General features: G+C 39.9%; 1 protein-coding gene across 1 annotated transcript in view; it reads left to right on the top strand.

Annotated features, from left to right (window-relative positions):
• The window catches only part of CTTNBP2 (cortactin binding protein 2), a 197,079-nt gene that overhangs the window by 6,706 nt on the left and 168,022 nt on the right, over window positions 1-22,351 (top strand). Inside the window, 1 exon segment of the mRNA XM_037888921.2 lies at window positions 10,185-10,292. Within this exon segment, the coding sequence (XP_037744849.1) occupies window positions 10,185-10,292 (108 nt within the window).

Raw genomic sequence — 22,351 nt, 5'->3', positions numbered from 1 at the left:
ACAAATGTGTTTTTTTTTTTTTGAATGCAGTTATTTATTTTTATAATTTGACAATGTAAAACTTTAGCGCCTACAAGTCCACTCAGTCCTACTTTAGCCAATTGCTAAGACAAACAAGCTAGTTTACATTTGGGGGCAGGGTACTGCTGCCTGCTTCTTATTTACAATGTCACCTGAAAGTGAGAACAGGCATTCACAGGGCACTGTTATAACCTGCGTCGCAAGATATTTACGTGCCAGATGCACTAAAGATTCACATGTCCCTTCATGCTTCAACCACCATTCCAGAGGATATGCACCCATGCTGATGAGGGGTTCTGCTAGATAACCATCTAAAGCAGAGTGAACTGACGCATGTTCATGTAATTTTCATCATCTGAGTCAGATGCCACCAGCAGAAGATTGACTTACTTTCTTTGGTGGTTCGGGTTCTGTAGTTTCCACATCTGAGTGTTAGTCTTTTAAGGCTTCTGAAAGTATGCTCCTCACCTTGTCCCTCTCAGATTTTGGATGGCACTTAAGAGTCTTAAACCTTCGGTCGAGTGCTGTAGCTATTTTTAGAAATCTCACATTGGTACCTTCTTTGCATTTTGTCAAATCAGCAGCGATGGTGTTCATAAATAAAACAATGTGCTGGGTCATCATCCGAGACTGCCATAACATGAAATATATGGGTAAAACAGAGCAGGGGACATACAATTCTCCCCCAAGGAGTTCAATCACAAATGTAATTAACACTTTTATATAAATTAAATTCATTATAATAAAAATGAACATCATCAGTATGGAAGCATGTCTTCCGGAATGGTGGCTGAAACATGAAGGGACATACAAATGTTAAGCATATCTGGCATGTAAATACCTTGCAATGTTGGCTACGGAAGTACCATCCGAATGCCTGTTCTCGCTTTCAGGTGACATTGTAAATAAGAAGCAGGCAGCAGTACACTCCCTCCCCCAGCCCAAATGTAAACAAACTTGTTTGTCTTAGCGATTGGCTGAAGTAGGACTGAGTGGACTTCGTTTTATTTTTGAATGCAAGTTTTTTTGTATATAATTTGACATTTGTAAGTTCAACTTTCATGATAGAGATTGCATTACAGTACTTACTTTAGGTGAACTGTATATACTACTACTATTTTACAGTGCAAATATTTGTGATAAAAAATACAAAGTTTAGTGTTCACTTTATATTCAGTGTTGTAAATGAAATCAATATAATTGAAAATGTAGGAAACATCCAAAAATATTTAAATGGTATTGTATTTAACACTGCAATTAATTGCAATTTTTTTAATTGCTTGGCTGTCCTAGTTGATTGACTTCAGTGGAATTCCTCACTGTGTATAAGGTTAAGTGCATGTATCTGCAGGATCAGTGTCTCAGTATCTAGCAGACTGATGAATAAGGTAGCAAATTCCGGTTAGTCTCCCCCTGGTTTTCTCCAGTCTCACAGAACTCAGACTTGCTTCTGTTAGCAAGAGCCTTCCAGCTGATCTGAAGTGAGCACTTGAACTCTGGTCACCTGCTCCTCCCTTAAAACATATCTGGAGTGAAGTGCCACCAGTGCTTGTCCTACCCCTACCCTCTTCCCCCGCCCCCAAATTAATTCAGGATTTGGGAATGTCCTCCTCTCTGATCAGCATCCATCAGTTTCAGGTGATGGGGAGAAGCACCGGGGTCCTAACTAGGGCCCTACCAAAATCATGCTCCATTTTGGTCAATTTCACTGTCATAGAATTTTTAAAATAGTAAACGTCATGCTTTCAGCTATTTAAATCTGAAATTTCACGATGTTTTAATTGTAGGGGTCCTGACCCAAAAAAAGAAGTGTGTGTGTGGGGGGGTTCACAAGGTTATTTGGGCCAGAAGTAATGGTGGCATGGTATGGTATTACCACCCTTCCACACTGCTACTGCCATGGCGCTGCCTTCAGAGCTGAGTACCCGGCCAACAACTGCCGCTCTCCAGCCACCCAGGTCTTAAGGCAGTGAAGTAAGGGTGGAATACCACAACCCGCCCTTAAAATACCCGCCCCCACACACACTTCCTTTTTGAGTCAGGACCCCCAATTTGAGAAACGCTGGTCTCACCATAAAATCTGTATAGTATAGGGTAAAAGCACACAAGACCAGATTGCACTGGGGAGACCAGATTTCAGAGTTCATGATGCATTTTTCATGGCCATGAATTTGGTAGGGCCCTACTTATAATAGGAAATAAGACTAATAGCTCCTTCGTGTCCTAACCAAACACTCCCTCTGTGGATAAGAGAAAATCAAAGATTCTGATTAGAGCTTCTGTTAGTAGCACTTCTGCCTTGATCTGTGAAGATGCAGGTTAGCAATTAGGCCAGAGGGGGCGCAAACTATGGCCCGTGGGCCACATCCAGCCTGCAGGACCCCTTCCTCTGGACCCCGAGCTCCTGTCGGAGTGGGGTCAGGACAGGCTTGCAGAGGAGCCAGCCCAACTCCCTGGCAGCGGGGTGGAGGTTAGCCCCTGACCCCTCCCTGCTCCATCACAGTCACAGTTCCCCCCCAGCACCTGGGCAGTGTGGCTGCAGCTCCTGCCAGGTGGCACAGCTATAGCGCCTCCGGACCTGGTGCTCCAGGGTGGCATGGTCAGGGGACGGGGAGAAGGGAAGGTTGGAGGGGGACAGTCAAGGGCCCTGGGCCCTGCTGCCAGGGAGAGGGGCAGAGCAAGCCAAGGTCCCCCCGCCACTCCCAGCATGCTTCGCCCCCGTCCCCAGCAGCCAAGCCCAGACAGGGAGCGAGCCCTACCTGACTGCCAGGGAGAGCAGCCAAATGAGCAGGGCACATGCACAGGGAAAGAACTGAGCCTCCCATTTCCCCCCACCCCACAGGTAACGTGGGGAGGGCAGGGAGGGTTGGATACGGGGCGGGGGGCCCCAGAGGGACAGTCAAGGGGCAGAGAGCAGGGGTGTTTGGATAGGATGCGGGAGTCCCGGGGGCAGTCGGGGTGGGGAGCAGGGGGGTGTTGGGTGGAGGTTCTGGGGGGCTGGATAGGGGGCAGGGGCTAGGCCATGCCTCACTGTTTGGGGAGGCATAGCCTTCCCCAGCCTTCCCTACCTGGCCCTCCATACAATTTCTATACCTGATGCGGCCCTAGGGCCAAAAAGTTTGCCCATCCCTGAATTAGGCTGTGCTAATGTTCAGGATGGGCACCCAGCAAATTGGTTGGGGCTGAGCTAATTAGTTGTGTGGTTTAATGACTCTGTATCAGCTGCTAGGCAACACTAACTTCTTGCAGAATTGGATTTTAAAAAATGACATGGAATTCTAGAACACTCAGACTCCATGTGAACAGACTTCTTACAAATTTAGTTTGAGGCGGGGGAATAAGAATTTTCCTGTGTTTGGGTCTTGTGAATATGTTGCTCCAAGGTGAAATTTAGCATACATCTCTGTTGTAAAACCAGTATAACAGAATGGTGGTTACAGGCTCAGTGCTAGAAGTATTGTAACTAAGTCTCATAGGACACATGAGTGGAGAGCCACTAATGTAGAATATATTGGCTGGCATGAAAACGAATTATTGTCCTGTTGATTATAATGCCCAATGCTTGAGGCTCAGTAAATTAGGGAGGTTGCTTTTTCAGCCTGAAAGGCAATAGTTTTCACTAAGCAATTTTGTTTATTAATGCAATCATTCACAAATCAGAAAAAAACAATTTTATTGCTTGCTCCCTGCCTGCCCAACTCCTTCCCTTGTGCGTCCCTTTTTTTTTTATTTTCTCAATACTGCCAATTTCTCCACTTTCTCCTGCCTACTGCCTATAAACAGAAGCAGGATTGTGGGTACTGGGTGCTTATATGTATATAATTGGTCAGGTAACTGCAACCGCTACTCTGAGGCAAAACAAGAACCTAAGCAAGTCTGTTATGGTGAAGCCCTCCTGCTTCCAGGAAGTGACAGGCAGGGAAATATGTGGGAGTTAGTTGACAGCATAATCATATATAAATATATATATATATATATATTTTTAAAGATCTTAACATGAGGTAGTCAGGAAAATACACAGATTTATTTGTCTAGTCAAGTAGCCAACTGGATTGCATGCTGGCCATTCAGGGGTGTAAAATATTGTACATGAATAAGTTGAGTGGATGGCCTCCTTCTTCACTCTTGACTTTCTTTTTTTTTTTTTATTATTAGCGTTATAGATCTGGTGCAATACTGTATCTATAATTACACTAAAATTTTCTTTTCTGTAAAGAGATGCAATTCTTATTTTATAAATCAAAGCCAGGGAATACTTCCTCCCCTCGCCTCCAAATATCTGAGCTACTTTTTCTCTTGCACCACTTGCATCTTATTTTGTTTTTTAAACTTCAACCCACAAAATTGTACAATAAGCTGCTTTTGCCAATTCTGAATTTTTAAAAAATATTTCAAATGTAAAATATAACCATATAAAACAGTGGTTCTCAAACTTGTGACCGCTTCCACATAGCAAGTCTCTGAATGCAACCCCCCCACCCCTTATAAATTAAAAACACTTTTTTATATATTTAGCACCATTATAAATGCTGGATGCAAAGTGGGGTTTGAGGTGGAGGTTCACAGCTCATGACCCACCCCCCCATATAATAACCTCATGACCCCCTGAGGGGGCCTGACCCCCAGTTTGAGAATCCCTGATATAAAACATACTGTACTTGTATCTGTTGTACAACTGGCAATTCAGACTTCAGTTCTCAAGGAAAAACTTGACAGGCCAGTAGTCAAATATAGTTAAGAAGATAAGGATTTTAATCCTTAATCATCTCCTTCCTCGAGGAATAAAAAAGATTTCAGAATAAAACATTGCAGAAAATTACGTAAGAAATAAGTTCTGGCTCTTTTTGCTTGTGTATTATTGTAGCTAAACTAAATTTAAGATGACCAGCTGACCCTCTTAACCTCCCATTGCTGCTACCATTTTTATGCTCTGGTTCATGTCAAGAAAGAATTTTATTTTAATTTATTTTAAAGTACATCACCTGATCAGGTCCCCATTTAAAATGCTCATAATTGCATCCTAAGTGTTGAATAGATGTCTCAGGTTATTATTGGTGGGATAAGAAACTCTTCATTTATGTCTCTGGCTCAACTCTGGTCAAGGACTAGGGTGGATAAAAATCATTTAAAAATTGAATTAAAAAATTAAATTTCAAATTGACAAATTAGGGTCTAATTTATTAGCTCTTAATCAATTTAAGTATAAAAATTATTAAGCAGTATGTTTTTCTGCCAAGCTTTAAAATAACCCAAACCACAGAACTGTTAGAAGTCACTGGCTAAGCATCTGGAATCAGAGTTTGCTGAAATGCTAAACTGGCTTTTGACAGCAGTAGCCTCTTCTGCAAAAGAGTATATTTTCTTCTTTTCAGTTTATTCACCTAGTTCAGTTCAGTGACTAATTCACTGTAAGTTAAGAAACCAGTTGGACATTGGACAAGCAGGGAAAACTTTTTTTTCTTTTGCAATTTATAATAAAACTAGGGGGAGGAGGGGATCTACCTGAATCAATACAATTCACTAACTACAGATACTTCCTTTTTGTTTAATGAATGTTTGTTTTTTAAACGCAAAATGTTCTGTTAAAACTTTTGATAAGAAAATATATTTATGTATCTGGTTGTTTTATAAAATTTACATGTATTTTTTTTAATTTGAATTTCCATCCAAATAGACTTGGCGCATATCACAAGTAAAAATAAATGCAACATTCACCATTTTCTAAATAACATCTATACATTTATTCAGATACTGAATTTTAATTGAGCTATATAAAAGTTTAAATATATAGATACATTATATCCTCTTGGATAGTTTGGGGCTACTTTTGGCTTAATGTAAAGACTGTATATAGTTGCAAATCAACATGTTTTAATAGTTACCAACCAATACGAATAAACTTTCCTTAGAAAAATAGCTAAATGCAAAACATAATTGAAATCAAATCAATTATTTAAATCCAGGTTTTCTACTTGCTGGTTTAAATCATGATTAAAATTGGTAATTTTAAACAGCTTTGATTTAAATCAGTCTACTTTGTCAAGGTTCATAGTAACTAAAAGTCTTTACCAATGGTGTGCTGCCAAGAAATTAACAGGGAACTTTTGTGTACTTTACCTATTGACAGTGAATTCTGGACTGAAAAAGACCACACTGCCTGCTCTGTCCCCTAGTGGCTGCATCCCCTGCCTCCTTTGGATATGCTTATCAGAAATCCTTATGGGCTAGGAGTGGAATTATGGTGTACAGAGGAAAGATGGTCTTGTAATTAAAGCACTGGATGAGGTCTTAGAATATCATGGTTGAGTTTCTGGCTCTGCCATACAGACTTCCTGGGTGACTCTGAACCAGCCACTTAATTTCTTCCTCAATTCCCTATCTGTAAAATGGGGACAAGAATATTTCCCTACCTCACAGGGCTGCTATAAGATTAACTTATAGTGTTTATGAAGTGCTCAGATACTGCTGCAATGTAGGTCATAGAAGAAGGAACATGGGGAGGTATTGCTGGCTTCAGAGATCAATTAGATAGAGGAGGGGAATTCTACTGCTGGGAGGGAGGAAACTAGAGGCTCTATACTAGTATTGATGATCTGTGTAATGTGCTGTGTTAGTACAGTGAGTACTGTAGAGCAGGGGTTCTCGATCTTTTTCTTTCTGAGGCCTCCCCCCGCGACATGCTGTTAGAAATTCCATGGCCCAGCTGTGCCACAACAGGCTTTCTGCATATAAAAGCCAGCGTTGAGGGGTAGCAAGCAGGGCAATTTCCCGGGGCCCCATGCCATAGGGGCACTGCAAAGCTAAGTTGCTCAGGTTTCCGCTTTAGCCCCTGGTGGTGGGGCTCTGGGCCCTGGACTTCACCCCTTTGTAGTGGGGCTTTGGACTTCTGTGCTGGGCCTCAGCTAGTTTGACGCTGGTCCTGTTTGGCGGCCCTGCCAGAGGCCCTGGACCTCTGGTTGAGAACCACTGCTGTAGAGAGTTTTAAAAGAAGTAGTGAAAGAGGTTGCTTCTGCATGTGTGAGAATGCAGAACAAGGAAAAGAAGCTTTCAAAATGACCTGCTGCTTTTTTGTCCACTTGGCATGAGATCAGCTAAGGAGGGAGTGGTTCTGGGAAAGGAGGTTGGGAACTTTTTCTAACCTCCAGTGCACAGTTCCACATTCAGGTCAAGCTACATGCAGAACAGCAAGAACAAAACAAAGGGCATTTAAAATGAAGGGTTTCAAATGTTTACTCTACTTTCTTTACTGGTATTTACATATCAAGGCTATTGGTCTATTTGAAAAGAGTTGATGGATTCAGTCACTGTTGCTGAAATCACTAATACTAATTATAACCCTGTTCATTGTTTCTCAAAGGCTGATGCATGTTGGCTAAGTAGCCTAGGGAAGCTTGCCCTGATGTTTTACACGTACAGATATATAAGGTTCTGGCTTGCAAGTCCTTTTCACCTGAACTCACTTCACATGTGGGAGGAAAAAACAAGTATCTCAAAATTACAAATTCATTCAAAAACAGAACAAGCAAAGTAATGATAGCTGAAACCAAAGAATTAGAGATCGGTGTGGGTCGTGCACTAATTCCCTAAGAAAACCCCCATGTCGTAGGATACTGTTGTCACCGGCCTAAATTTAATTTTCATTGGGTTTTGAGGTTCTGCTTTCTGAAAATCAAGCCCTTCTAGGGTTTGGGAAGTTGGACATCCATAAATTGATCCATAATCACTTGTCACTTAAGATTTAATCCAGTGGTATATATCTTTCCTCCTAAGGACTATATATTTTTCTCACTCCATCTATTTTCTCCTGTGGAAGGCGTGTCCCCAAACTTTCAGATCATAATAACTACGCCCCTTTTAATTGCTTTTCAAGACTAGCTGTAATGAGGGCTTACAGAATTGACCCAATGCTTACTAGCTACACTTACACCCACATGTTCACCCCCTCACACAGGCTTCCTCTGCATGCTTCAGCTACAACAGTAGCAGTGTTTGGGGCAACTTTGCTTCCTTTCCCATCTGAGGAAAGAACAGCTTATCTGCTCTACTCCCATTTTGAGAAAGCAGCAGCATCACTTGGGCCAATTTGCTGTCAAATTCTCCTTTTTTAAAAAAAGAGTACAACTTTTGTTCATTTCCTGGGTTTGCTGCCCTCCTTCAGGGGAAATAGCCAGCAGTTCTAATTGCTTTGCCCCTTGGCCACTGCAAATTCCTACTCATCGTGGGACTAGTGAATGTCTGCAAGAAACATCCATAAAAACTGACTGAAAACAGCTCTGTTAAAAGGCTAACTGAAAGCAGACTTGCACAGTGCTGGTCAAATGTCAATGATTTAACTATTAGGGAGGGAGGGAAATAAAAACTAAAAAGGCTTAGTTCTAGAATCCTGATTGCTCCTAGATTCCCAGGAGCAGTTGCCCAAGGGGGTGGATGTGTGTGTTCATGGTACAATGATTGTGACAATTTCTTCTGGATGTAGACCTTGATACAGTCATTCAGGCCTTTGTCACCTCCCACTTCCGTGTTTGTCTACATGGGATTACTCCTGAAGACCTCAGAAACTGCAGTTGGCATAGAATATGGTGGCCAATTTATATAGTGGGATTGGTTGAAAAGAGCATAGTGCCTCACTGCTGCAGAGATTGTACCTACCTATTTTCTTCTGGGTGCAAGTCAAGGTGTTAATATTGTTCTATGATACTCTGTGGCTTGGGCTGTAGCCATCCAGGAGCATGCCTCTCTCCCTGTGTCCTGTCATGATACTTGAACTCAGATGAAATATTCAAGCTAACAGTAGCAGGAAAATAGAAATTGCCATACCAGATCAAACCAGTGCCCAAGTCCTAATATCCTTTCTCCTGATTATCAGCTCCTTTTGTGAAATCCTCAAATTATGGAATAACTTCTACTTTGGGAAAGTTTCTTCCCAACCATAGGCAATCAGTAGCTGGTTTACACACTGAAACATGAGGGCTTATCCCCCTTGCAAAAATGTATTTTACTGTATAGAACTGTGGATGATATCTTAATCCTTATAAAAGTCTGGTACTGTTTTTGTATTCAGCTGGCTGCTTTGCTTCAATGATGTATTGTGGCCATGAGTTCCACAAGCTAATTGTGGGTTTTTAAACATAAATTTTATTAAAGGAAGTATTTTTAAATTTAGTATCTTTCAATTTGATTTTAATGCCCTTTTTTTTGTGGGGGGGGAGGAGGGGAATAGAATTTCCTGATTTACCTTATCTATATTGTGCAGTAGTATTCATCTGTATCATGTCTCCTTTTATTAATCAGCACTCTAAACAATTATTTCAGCATCTACTTGCACAGAAGTTTTTCCATGAATTTTTAATCACTTTTGTTGCCTGTCTTTTGGACCTTTTTCTGCCGTGTCTTTTATTAGGTGGGGTGACCAGTACTTGATTGACTTATCCATGGGCTGTTGGGCAATTTTTAGTGAAGGGATCTTAGCTGTGGAATTAAATTTCTCTTGTTGGTCTGAAAGTACTTTTTATTTCACCCTTTAGGGCAGGGCTCATCTGTTCACAGAGGCTCTTCTGTGATTGGGAGTGTTCTTATTTACCTACTGGACTAGTCTTTTTTGATTTGATTTAAACTTATGTGTAGTTGATCTGAAACACTGTATATGGAATCATTTGATAAGATGGAAAAATAGAGTTCAGTTATTTTGCAGGCTTTTAGTTGACAACATGAAGCCCCAAGACAGCTAAAATACAAATGCTTAACTTTGACTGAATTTGACTTCAGTGGGACTACCCTTGCTTAAAGTTAAGCACATGCATAAGTCTTTTCAGGAGCTGGCCCTTTGAAAGAAAAATGATTTGAAAACAGCATGTCGTACTGGTAAACTCCTCGTACTTCATCTTAAATAAAAAGGGTAAAACTACTTGATACTCACCTTGACCCTGATTGTTACAATTCAGATCATGTCAAATATTTACAACACAATAATAAACCTTAGAAAAATATGGTCTGTGATAGAAATGCTGACAGACTTTGACTACGTCAGCAGAAACTAGCACTACTATCATGCCCTTTCTTTTTTGTTTTTGCTTTGTGGTTTTTATCTTGGCTTTCCCCCTACCTACTGTAACCATCATACCCGCATTTAAATAGTGTATTCATCAATTGTATTTCTCTTACAGAAAAGAGAGTTTGATGTGGATAATCTGAGCAAGCAAGAACTGCGGATGCTCCTTAGTGTAATGGAAGGGGAACTGGAAGCACGGGATCTTGTAATTGAAGCCTTGAGGGTAAGTTACTGTTTTTTAGATATCCTCCCTCCCACCCCTGTTTTAAGCATGGTTTGTAACACTTTCTTAGTGTTTTTAAGAAAAAAAAAAAAAAAAAAGTATAAATTGTGATGTGTAGGGCTCTTCAGTTGTTCAGACCCTACCACTCATAAAGTGCTTTCTTGGCTAAGTGGTACAGTCAATCCTTCTTCCCAAACCACCTTAACAAAATATACAGTAATTGAATTTGGAATTTGGAAGGGTGGAGCATGGGGTAAATAGTAAAATAACAGAATTTAAAGAGAATGTTATGTTGCATCATACTCCATTTGCAATAGGTGGGAATAACTTTAAAGAAGGGCTGTCTATCACAGTTAACTCAAGTGATTAACTCAAAACAAATTAACTCAGTTAAAAATTGAATCGCGGCTTTTATTGCACTGTTAAGCAATAATACCAATTTAAATAAATATTTTTGGGTGGATTTCTACATTTTCAAATATTGATTTCAATTTCAACACAGAATACAAAGTTTACAGTGCTCACTTTATTATTTTGATTATAAATATTTGCACTGTAAAAAAGCAAAATAGTATGAGATGAATTAAAAGTACTTTTTTACAGTGCAAATATTTATAATCAAAATAATAAAGTGAGCACTGTAAACTTTGTATTCTGTGTTCTACATTTTCAAATATATTGATTTCAATTACAAAACAGCCACAAATATTTAAATTAAAGGTATTCTGTTTTAGTGTAACAGTGCAATTAAAACTGTGGTTAATCATTTATTTTAATCTCATGACTAATCGCAAATTTAAAAAATATATTAAATTGACTCAAGTCTTCATTTGTTTCAGCAGTCTTGATGCTTGGATGTAATAAATGTTTAGTGGGCATTGCCAGACTTCTGAAGTGGAGTTGAAATGGGAAGGTCATGTAGATGTAGAAAAGCGTGATTTTATTTATTTATTTTAAACCCTGGGACCCAGTTTTGATTAGGGCCTCATTCTGCAAGGTGCTCTGCAAACACACATTGGTGTGTGTTTCCTACCCCAGTCTAAAGACAAGTGACATACAAAGCTGTCTGGAAACTTTGTAGACATAACTTTGATCCTCATCTGATGGAAAATATAACTTTAAAAATGTTCATTAATGCAAGAAAATATAATGCAGAGTATCCAAATAAGCCTTTAGTAACAAAATAAAGATCCTTCTAAATTGCTTCAATTTATAGCAAAATTACAGTTATAGTTAGATATCAATAAGTGTACATCCTTTAAGGTCTTCCAAAGAGAAAACCCAATGTAGTGGAGTATGCTTCATACTAGATGTTAGTAGTGTGTAATATATAATGGTTATCAGGTACTGCATTAACACTTTCAAATGTAATGTCACAATAAGAGATACTTGTCTTAATTTTTTAAGAATTGCTTTTGGCTTTAGACCGCTTGATACAAATGGAGCTGTCTAAATAGCTGTCACTGATATACCTATATTAATAATGATCAAGGGCCTGGATAGGACCTTCTTTTATGAAATAGTTTTAATTTTTAATGGAAATAAAATACTAGAGGCAATAGGTTTCTAGAGGATTACTGCACCGTGAAATAATTTAGTCTGGGGTTTTCAGGTGCATGCACTCCCAGAATTGCACTCTTATAATTTCAGATCTTGTGCCCTGACTGCCAAGTTAAACTAAACTAAAAATAAAAGAGGAGTGCAAATAGGATATTTGAGCACTTTCTCCTTTCTCATATGCATTCATGGGCAGTTGACTCTACTGCTCAGAGTACAATAATGGTACACGTGCCAAAAGCACACATTGGCTATATTACGCTAGTGTACAATGTAGAATCGTAGAAACATAAGGCTAGATGGGACCTCGAGAGGTTGTCCAGTCCAACTCCCTGTGCTGAGGGAGGATCAAGTAAACCTAGATCATCTCTGACAGCTGTGTGGTGTTTGTGTATATATATATTTTTAAATCTTATTCTTAAAAATCTCCAACAATGGGGATTCCACAACCTCCCTTCAAAATGTATTCCGGTGCTTAACTATCCTTATAATGTGTTTTCATAATATCTAACCCATAATATCTCCTTTGCTGCAGATTAAGCCAATTATTTTTTGTCCCACCTTTAGTGGACATAAAGAACAATTGATCAACATCCTTTTTGTAACAGACCTTAACATATTTAAAGACTATCAGCTCTCCCTACTCCCCACCAGTCGTCTTTTCTCAAGACTAAACATGAGAAAAGAGTGTGTGTGTAAAAAAAAAAAAAAAAAAAAAAAAAATCGGGGCACAAGTCAGGTTTTCTAAACTGTTCATCATTTTTGTCTCCCTCCTCTGGACTCTTTCCAGTTTGTCCACATCTTTCGAAAAGTATGGTACCCAAAACTGGGCACGGTACCTCAGGTGAGGCCTCCCCAGTGTCAAGCAGAGTGGGACAGTTGCCCCCCCTTCCCTCCCTCCCCGTGTCTTACGTATGACACTCCTGCTAACACAGCCCAGAATAAAATTAGTCTTTTGCAACTGCATCACATTTTTGACTCATTCAGTATAACCCCCAGATCCTTTTCAGCAGTACTACTGTCTAGCCAGTTATTCCCCATTTCGGGTGTGCATTTGTTTTTTTTGTTTTTTTTTTTTTCCCCCTTCCTAAGTGTAATGCTTGTCTTTAATCTACAATTCATCAAAGTCACTGTGAATACTAATCTTATTCTCCAAAGTGATAGAAACCTTATCAGGTTGGTGTAATTTCAGATTTTATAAGCTTTCTCTCCACTCCATTATCTAAGTCATTAATGACAATATCAAATAGTACCAGACCCAGGACAGACCCTATGGGACCCCACTAGATATGTCCTCCAGTGTAACTGCAAAGCATCAATAATTATTCTGAGTACCGTGTCTCAACCAGTTTTGCACCCACCTCATAGGAGTTTTCTCTAGACCACATTTCTCTAGTTTGCTTAGGAGAAGGTCATGTGGGACTATGTCAAAAGCCTTATTAAAATCTAGATATATCTCATCCACAGCTTTCCCCTCTCCAGCACCCCCCACATCCTCTAGGCCAGTAACCCTGTCAAAGGAGGAAATAGGTTGGTTTGTCATTATTTGTTCTTGACAAATACATGCTGGCTATTTTTTATAACCCTATTATGCTCTAGGTGCTTACAAATTGATTGTTAATTTTGTGCCAGTATCTGTTCACGTATTGAAGTTGGGCTGACTGCTTTATGATTCCCCAGGTCCTCTCTGTTCCCCTTTGAAAATATAGGTATTATGTTTTGAGACTTCACCCGTCCTCCATAAGTTTTCAAAGATCGCTAATGTTTCCAAGATCAGCTAGTTACCATTCACCATAGGGTGTATGTTTTTTATCAGGCCTTGCTGACTTGAATACATCTAACTTATCTAAATACTCTAACCCATTCTTTCCCTATTTTGGCTTGCATTCTTTCGCCTTGTTGATGATGATGATTGTGCTGAGTATCTGGTTACCATAAACTTTTTCAGTGAAGACTGAAGCAAAATAGGCATTAAATACCTCAGCCTTCTTGATGCCATTAACTCTTTCCTCCCTAAGTAGAGGACCTACAATTTGCTTTGTTTTCTCTAATGTATTTAAAGAACCTATTCTTATTGCCTCTTACGTCTCTTGCTAGGTGTAACTCATTTTGTCTCTTATCCTTTTTGATTTTGTCCCTACATACTTGTACTATTCTTTTGTACTCATCCTTGGCAATTTGTCTGCTTCCATTGTTCGTCAATTCCTTTTTGATTTTTCAGGTCATTATAGAGATAGTGATGGTGCCATATTGGGTTCTTCCGGTCTATCTTTTGCATTGGGATAGTTTTGTTCTTTTGCCTTTAATATTGTCTCTTGGAGTTCAGGTGAGCTGGCAGTTTCACAATCACCCTTTCATTTTCTTCTCATGGGACCTTATGTACCAGTTCTGTTTTTGTGTAAGGACAATTGACTTCAAAAAAAGACTTTTTCTGCTGCTTCTACTCCTTCCTTTCCTTAGAATCATAAAATTTAGCAGTTTATGATCACTTTCACCAAAACTGTTTTCAGCCTTCAGAATCACAACCAGTGCCTCCTTGTTAGTCAGAATTAGGCTTAAAATGGTTTCCCTCAATTACTTTCTCCACTTTCTGTAACAAAAGATTGTCTCCACTGCATTCCAAGAACTTATGGGATGTTTTGTGTCTTGCTATATTACTTTTCCAACAGATGTCTGGGTAGTTAAAATTCCCCATTACTACCAGGTCTTGTGTGTTGGATATTTCTGCAGTTGGCTCTAGAAATGTATCCTCCACCACCTTGTCCTGATTTGGTGTCTATAATAGACCCCTGCCATGACATCACCACTGTTTTTCTGCTGCCCCCCCTTTATATTCATCCTGTGACTCTCTTGCCCACTTCTGGACCTCAAAACAAGTGTATATATTCTTCACTCCCCCCTGCAGTCTCCTGAACAAGCTGTACTCCTTTGTACCAATATCCCAGCACATTTCTCCCACTGATACCTCTCTGGTTGCTCCTTTGACCCTATTATTTTCCATTTAGACATCTGTTAAGGTCACCTTACTTCATACTTGCCTGTGGGCTTTTGACACCTGCCCCTTTTGAATCTAGTTTAAAGACCTCCTCACTATGTTGGCAAATTGGTGTCCCAAGATGCTCTTTCTCTTATTGGTCAGATGGACCCTATCTTTCCCCAGCAGTCCTTCTTCCTAGAACAGTGTCCAATGTTCAAGCAAGTCAGAGCCCTCCTGTCGACACCATCTACTCAATCACGCATTCATCTCCAGCATGTGTGTGGATGGAGGATGGGAATACATAAGCATATGCACTGTACACCAGGGAGTATTAAAATGGCTCAGTATAGTACAATTCCAGGAGGGACAAAATACAAAGTGCAAGTACCCAGCCACCTGTTGAGGTTGGTAGTTTATGCATAACAGGCTGTATTAAAACTGCTTTCTGGAGGGAGAGAGAGAGAGACTGAGAGTGGTAATTCTATTTCATGGAGGATTTTAAGACTTCAAATTTGGTTTCATTCTGATCTGAATAAAAACCAAAAGTTTAGAAATTCTGTTCCCAGCTCTACTGTAGGCTCTGGCTCTAAGGCAGTCTACCGGGCGGTTGCCTGGAAGCCCTGATGGCCTGGCCTGCTGAGGAGCTGAGAGTCAAGGCTTCCAGACTATTGACTCCATATTAGCCACTGGATGGAGTGCTAGGAGCCAGGAGTCCTGGGCTTCCCAGCAGCCTGCCAGTCGGGCTGCTGAGGAGTCAGGCAGGCAAGTTAGTAGGAAATGAGGCAAGTTTTGAAGCCTGTCTGGTAGGCAAGGTTGTATCAGAGTTTTTCCAAACTCAGCACGGTCTGCAGAATGTTTTGATTTTGACAAATTGGGTCAAAACAAAAATAAGTCTCAAAAAATGTTGCAGACAGTTCTCGCGATCATTCTACAGCTTGCTCCGCACTGCACAGTTTCCCAAGGTCCCTGCTGGTATAGGGACCGGGGTCAGCAGTGTGGAGTACCCTGTAACTGTCTGATAAATACATTGAGCTACTCAGTTCTCATGTATGTCCATCTATTTTAAAATTTCTGATTAAAACTAGTTACTCATAGTATACATTATGCTAATGGCATGAAAGGTCCTTAACCTACATTTGAAATGGCAAATGTAATTGCTTCTACAATGACATACCTTTTCAAAGAGACTGACTGACTAATCTGAGTGATGCTAAACTTTTAATGTTAGTCATTACTTTTTTGTGGAACACTATTTGCATAATTTGATTCAAATCTTATATTTTGTATAAATTTTATATTTAGTTGTATCCATTTTGATAACTAAATGTATTTACCATAGTTAAAACGTTCTCAAATATCATGCTAGTTAAATAGCTTCTTCACAGAATATCTTAATGATATTTATCACTGAAACTTTCCTTAAATACAATATTGAAAATATGAAGCTCTTTCCATTAGATTGTCTTAAATTGATGTTTCTCTTAAGGTAAAATTGGTGAAATACTGAACATATTGTAAAATAGAATTTATGAGAAGGTTTGTGTTTTTTTTGTTTTGTTTTGTTTTTTGTTTTTTTTTTTGGTGACTGGATGGTACTTTTGATTTCAAATGGAAAGGAATAGAAGGCAGGCTTAATGTCTTGGATACTGGTTTGTTATGTAAAAGTAGAAAACCAATGTCCCTTAAACAAATAACTGTCTTCTGGTAGCTTATGAAAATCAGAATTTCAGCTGCAGCATATAGAAGGCTCTATTTGAATATGGAAAACTTTTTATGAATAGTCTGTTTTCTTTGGGAACATGAAAATTTGCTTTGTTTAATGGTATGAAAACTCTTTAATGCTAGCAGTCAAGCAGGTGACCTAGTAGTGGGCAAAACAGTGGCTTTTATATGTCAACATACAAGAATGATTTTAATAAAGTGAATGTCTTTTAACTACCATTTTCTGCTAATTAGTACATGCTGTGCCCTTCTTCCTTCTACAGCTATAACAGCTTAATTTACTGGACCAAAAATTTCTTTAGGCTATTTAACAATATATTCATGAGCAAAACAAAGCCGTAGATGTGAGCTTTTCCAGCTGTGTATAATTCATGTCCTGCTTGTTGTTGATATATCATGTAGAACTGTAGCCTTCCACAGTATCCTCTTAAGAGAACTGAGTATTTTGTTTTTCTTGAAACTACATTAACGCACATTGATTCCTTGCTAAACTTACTGTCCTGCATTTTGAACAAAACACAACCATGTGGGTGGGGAAAAATGTTAGTTGCTCCTAAACTACTTATTGATAAATTCACAAACTATTTCAATATTTACTTAATTTCTGCACACTGCTAATCATTTGCATGTATTCTATAGCACATTAACACTATGGCAAGTAGCCGCGTAATCATTTAATAGATTAATATTGATATTCAGCTTATTATATATAACAGTTTATATGTGTTGAACCTGGAAATGTCTTATGCATTTAACTGTAAGAAGCTATAATGTAAGTAGCATGATTTGGCTCAGATAAAACAAGGAAACTATTTTAATTCTAAATGACAGCAGATGAACCAGTTAATCTTCATTTCAGATCTTAAAATATAGATATGTGCCAATATATTCCTTTATTAATCAGAAAACATTGACACCTATCTTTTGACTCTTATAGTCTAAAATGGCATTTTATGAACAGCTAGGTTTAACCTTTTGTGGAGCAGCCTCTCCCACTCCTTAATGCATGAAAATGACATTTAACCTACTTTTTTGTTGGCCATGTGCTATTGAAATTTCAAAATTAATGACCTGGAAGAAAACATAAAATCAGTATTGATAAAGTTTGAAGATGCCACAAAGATTGGTGGAGTGATAAATAACAATTCCCTGCTACAGCATGGGCAGAAGCAAACTGTGTTTCAATATGCCAAATGTAAGGTCATAAACATCTAGGAACATAGAGTGCAGGCCACACTTACAGAATGTGGGAACTTGATCTTGGGAAGTGGTGACTGTTTATTGGGAATCATTGTTTAAAAATCAGCTGAACATGAGCTCTCAGTGCGCATGTCTATACTGTAGCATAAGCCCAGGCTCAAACTCCACCATGAGACCAACCCCTCCCTCTGTCTGTCTGTACAGTTCTGTCTGACTCCATACCATCACGGACTGGTCCAAGAGGATGATGCATTTTTATGATGAACTTATGGTTTACATTCTGGACAGGGCCAACAAGCAGGTGCAGTACCAAAGAGAGAAGGATTCACAAGAAGTGGAGAGGCAGACGGAAAGGCACAGACAGGCCACAGAGCTCTAGGACAGAATTACAGTACGTGAGCAAATACTTGCATTGCTGTTTCTGGAACAGGAATGTCCATTGAGGGAAAAGACCTGTCTGAGCAGCTGCTTTTGCTAAAGGCCTCAAGAGTTCAGGCTTCTGTTACACCCATACCACGGCCTGAGTCCCCCTCTCCGTAAGAATACTTTGGACAATTCCATGGTTGGGTAGCCTGTGCAAATGGCTCTTAGCAGCAGCAGGGCAGGGAGAATCTACTCCTAGCACACTTCCACCTCCGTACTGACCCTCTCCCTCTCCTTTATCCAGCCTCCCCCTTGCAGTCCACCACCTTCCTGATGCCACTGTACGGGTGTGTAGGCCTCAAGTGCATGCTAAATGCACAACGAAAGGAGAACATGGCAGGGGACATGCAAAATTAGGGGATTTTGTTTGCGCTCTTCAGTTTATTTATGCACTTTGTGGTGTTGGCTTATTACTGCTGTTTGGTGGTCTAACGGCAGCTGGTCCGTCTGGCAGTGCTTCAACATGGTGGTTTCTTTATAATTTAAAAAAAGTTATTGCTATCACTACATCACATTTTATGTGATTGTTGAATGATAAAGATAATACAAGGTAAGGTAAATACAACAGGTAGGTTGTATCAACACTTACTTAATAAAACTGTGTGTACATAAATCAATACTGTAAATGCAGTTTCTCCCCATTACATTAACAAACCTCTCATCCATAAAAAATTTCATAATAATGAATACCCATCTGTTCATTGTGTACACTGACAGTATCCTTCCCCCCCCCCCCCCACTTCATTTTGTGGTGTGGTAGTACCTCTATGTTTATGAATGGTTTTGCGAGTTTACAGTACTGTTCTCCCCCTTCCCTTGGCCTATGCAAGTCCATAATCTAGGAGCACAGAGCATTTCCGTTGACTTGCAGCATCCTGCTTCAGCTGTGACAGGTACACTGAGTGTACTGGTTCAGCAATCCATTACTGTCATAGGTCCATTCAGGGCAAATGGCTCATCTTTGTTTGCACAACGATTGTGCAGAGCACAACAAGCCACAATAATGCAAACAGCATTGATGATACTGGGGTCCAAGTGGGCATCAGTGGGGTTTCAATCTGCCAAACATGCGATCAGGCAGAAAACCCAGCATCATGAACTTTTCCTGTAGAGCCCATGTTAGTGTCCATAAATCTGCTGCTGTGGTCCACAAGGGCCTGCATCATAATAGAGTAGTACCCTGTGCTTCAGGTACTCATGTGCTTCTTGAGAAGGGCAAATTGTGGGTGTAGTTTGGAAAGTCCATTCTCTCAAAGTCAGCAGTTATTTAAAGGATTTGTTTATGCTCACCCTCTTTGGGTATAATCACATGCCTGATCACATCAGACTGTGCCCTGGCCACCCTTTTATCCACAGTTGACTTTCCAACACCAAACTGGTTAGCAATAGACCTGTCTGGGATAGCAAGCTTTCAGAGAGTTATAGCAACCTGCTTCTGGACTGATATGGCCATCCTCATTTATGTCACGGTGCTGGAGATTCGAGACAAGCTGCTCACAAAGCTTCAAAAATGTAGCTCTTTTTCATGTGAAAACTCTGAACCCACTGTCTGTCATCAGAGATCCACGTGACTGTAAAAAGCACTGGTCTACATAGTGTCATCAACAGCTATACTGAGAGTCCTGAGCAGCATCAGCCAGTTTGTCTTCCATGTTTGTATTGTTTAGCGTCCTCTTTCTCCTGCTCTGTTAGCTCTTTCAGGTGCCTTTGGTGGGTCATAAAATGCTGCCAAATTGTCCACCAGCATCTTACGAAAGCTCTTCCCGCTTCCTGAAATGGGAGTGAAAACCCAAGCAAGAGAAGCTCTTCAAAATGGTGACTCCTCCATGTTGCTGGCTCTGCTTGCTGGGAGCGTGCAGTTCCAAAAGACAGCTCTTCATAATCCGTTGGGAATTCGGGCTGTGACAGTTTTTCTTTAACGTGCAGGGTGGACAGTCAAGTTTTCCCACGCTGCAGCATGAACAAAAGGCTAAGAGCGGCCACATCTCAGGAGAGCACTAGGGAGTCTGGGTTATGGTTGGTTGGACTTGGGTCTGGGTACTGCAATGTCGATGCTGGAGCCCCTGTGTCAGGCCCAGGCTCAAGTGTTGATGCTCAAGCCCCAGGTTTTCAAACCCAGTGACTGTAGATTTGAGTTCCACTAATGCCAGGCTTATGTTGCAGTGCAAATGTAGCCAGTGTGATGCTATGGCTAAAACAGCTAATGAGAATCGTTGTTATATAAATGGGAATCTTGAGTAGGAGTAGGGAGATTATATTACTTCCTGTATTTGGCATTGGTGTGATCACTGCTGGAATATTGTATCTACTCTGATGTCCATGCTTCAAGAAGGATACTGAAAAATTGGAGAGGGTTCAGAGAAGAGCTCCTAGAGTGATTTGTTTTCCAATCCTTTAATCAGAGAGAGAGACTCGAGGAGTTCAGTCTATTTATTTTATCATAAAGAAGGTTAAGGGGTGATTTATTTCTGTTGAGCATGCAAAGATACAAGAAGCTCCAGTGGCTGGAGGTTGAAGCTAGATGAATTCAGGATAGATATAAGGTGCAAAAATCAACAGTAAGGGTAATTAACCATTGGAACAACTTACCAAGGGTTGTGCTGGATTCTCCATCACTCTACATTTTAAAATCAAGATTGGATGCTTTTCTAAAAGTTTTATGCCCTATTTAAAGTGTGAATTAATTCAGGGAAGTCATGGCCTGTATTATGCAGGAGATCAGAGTAGATCACAATTATGCCTTTGGCCTTCAAAATCTATGAATACACTCAAATGATCTCTGGGCTGTTTATTACTTCAGATTCTAAGCACTTTGTCCATTGTTTGGAAGTGTGGGTTCAGACCATAGTTAATGTTGTGTTCAGATTTGCATTTAAAGCAGGTTATTGATTATGATCAGAACAATTTCCCTGAACAACTGAACATGAACTACGTGGTATACGGGATACTTTTTTTCCTCTCCTTTAATGCATGCATTTAAATTCAGCCTATGCAACTAAGAATTATGTGCACATGTTAAGGGGAGAATAAGGGAGGGAAGGTGGTCTTTTACTTGAGATGTGAGACTGGGAGAAAGGACAACTGAGTTCTGTTACTGGCATCACCAATAACTATATGCTTGTCTAAATGATTTACTCGACACTAAAAGGGTGTCCATTCTAACGACATGAGCCAGGTAGTGCGCAAAAGGCTCATGTGGAGCCCACTGGTGTGCATAAAAATTTCCCTAGTGTGCATTAACATAGCCCATTTCAAATAGTACTATATTAATGAGCACTGGGGAACTTTTACTACATGCCAGCATGATCAACATGTGCCATTTAGTATGCAACATGCTAGCATGTACACCCCTCTAGTGTGGACTAACACACTGTGTAAATAAGCCCTATGTGACATTGGACAAGGCACTCCTTTTTTTTGTCATTAAAATATGGATAGTATCTACCTGCTGCTTAGAGGAGTTAATGAAGTTTAATAATTTTGTGAAGTACGTTTTGATCCTTGGATGAACTGAGGGTGCTAGTGTTTCCTGAGAATGGAACCATAAAGGATAAATACTATAGTTATTGGTAATAGAATGGGGAGTTCTTGTGGGCTAAAACCCACTTCATCGGATGCATGCAGTGGAAAATACAGTGGGTGGGTGAGGGTGTGTGTAATATCTAACGAGACTAATCAATTAAGGTGAGCTATTATCAGCGGGATGTGATATGTGCAGCAACACTCCTCTACCATGTACACTGGCGAAACCAGACAGTCTCTACGCAAAAGAATAAATGGACACAAATCAGACACCAAGAATTATAACGTTCAAAAACCAGTCGGAGAACACTTCAGCCGCCCTGGACACTCAATTACAGACCTAAAAGTTGCAATTCTTCAACAAAAAAACTTCAAAAACCAACTCCAATGAGAAACTGCAGAACTGGAATTAATTTGCAAACTGGACACCATTAAATTAGGCTTGAATAAAGACTGGGAGTGGATAAGTCATTACACAAAGTAAAAACTCTTTCCCCATCCTAATTTTCCCCTCACTGTTACTCACACCTTCTTGTCAACTGTTTGTTTGAAATGGGCCATCCTGATTATCACTACAAAAGGTTTTTTTTTTTTTTTTTTTTTTTCTCCTGCTGATAATAGCCCACCTTAATCGATTAGTCTGGTTAGAGTTGGTATG

This window comes from Chelonia mydas, chromosome 1 (assembly GCF_015237465.2).
Source record: "Chelonia mydas isolate rCheMyd1 chromosome 1, rCheMyd1.pri.v2, whole genome shotgun sequence".
NCBI lineage: Eukaryota > Metazoa > Chordata > Testudines > Cheloniidae > Chelonia > Chelonia mydas.
This window is presented reverse-complemented; position numbering and strand designations above follow the sequence as displayed.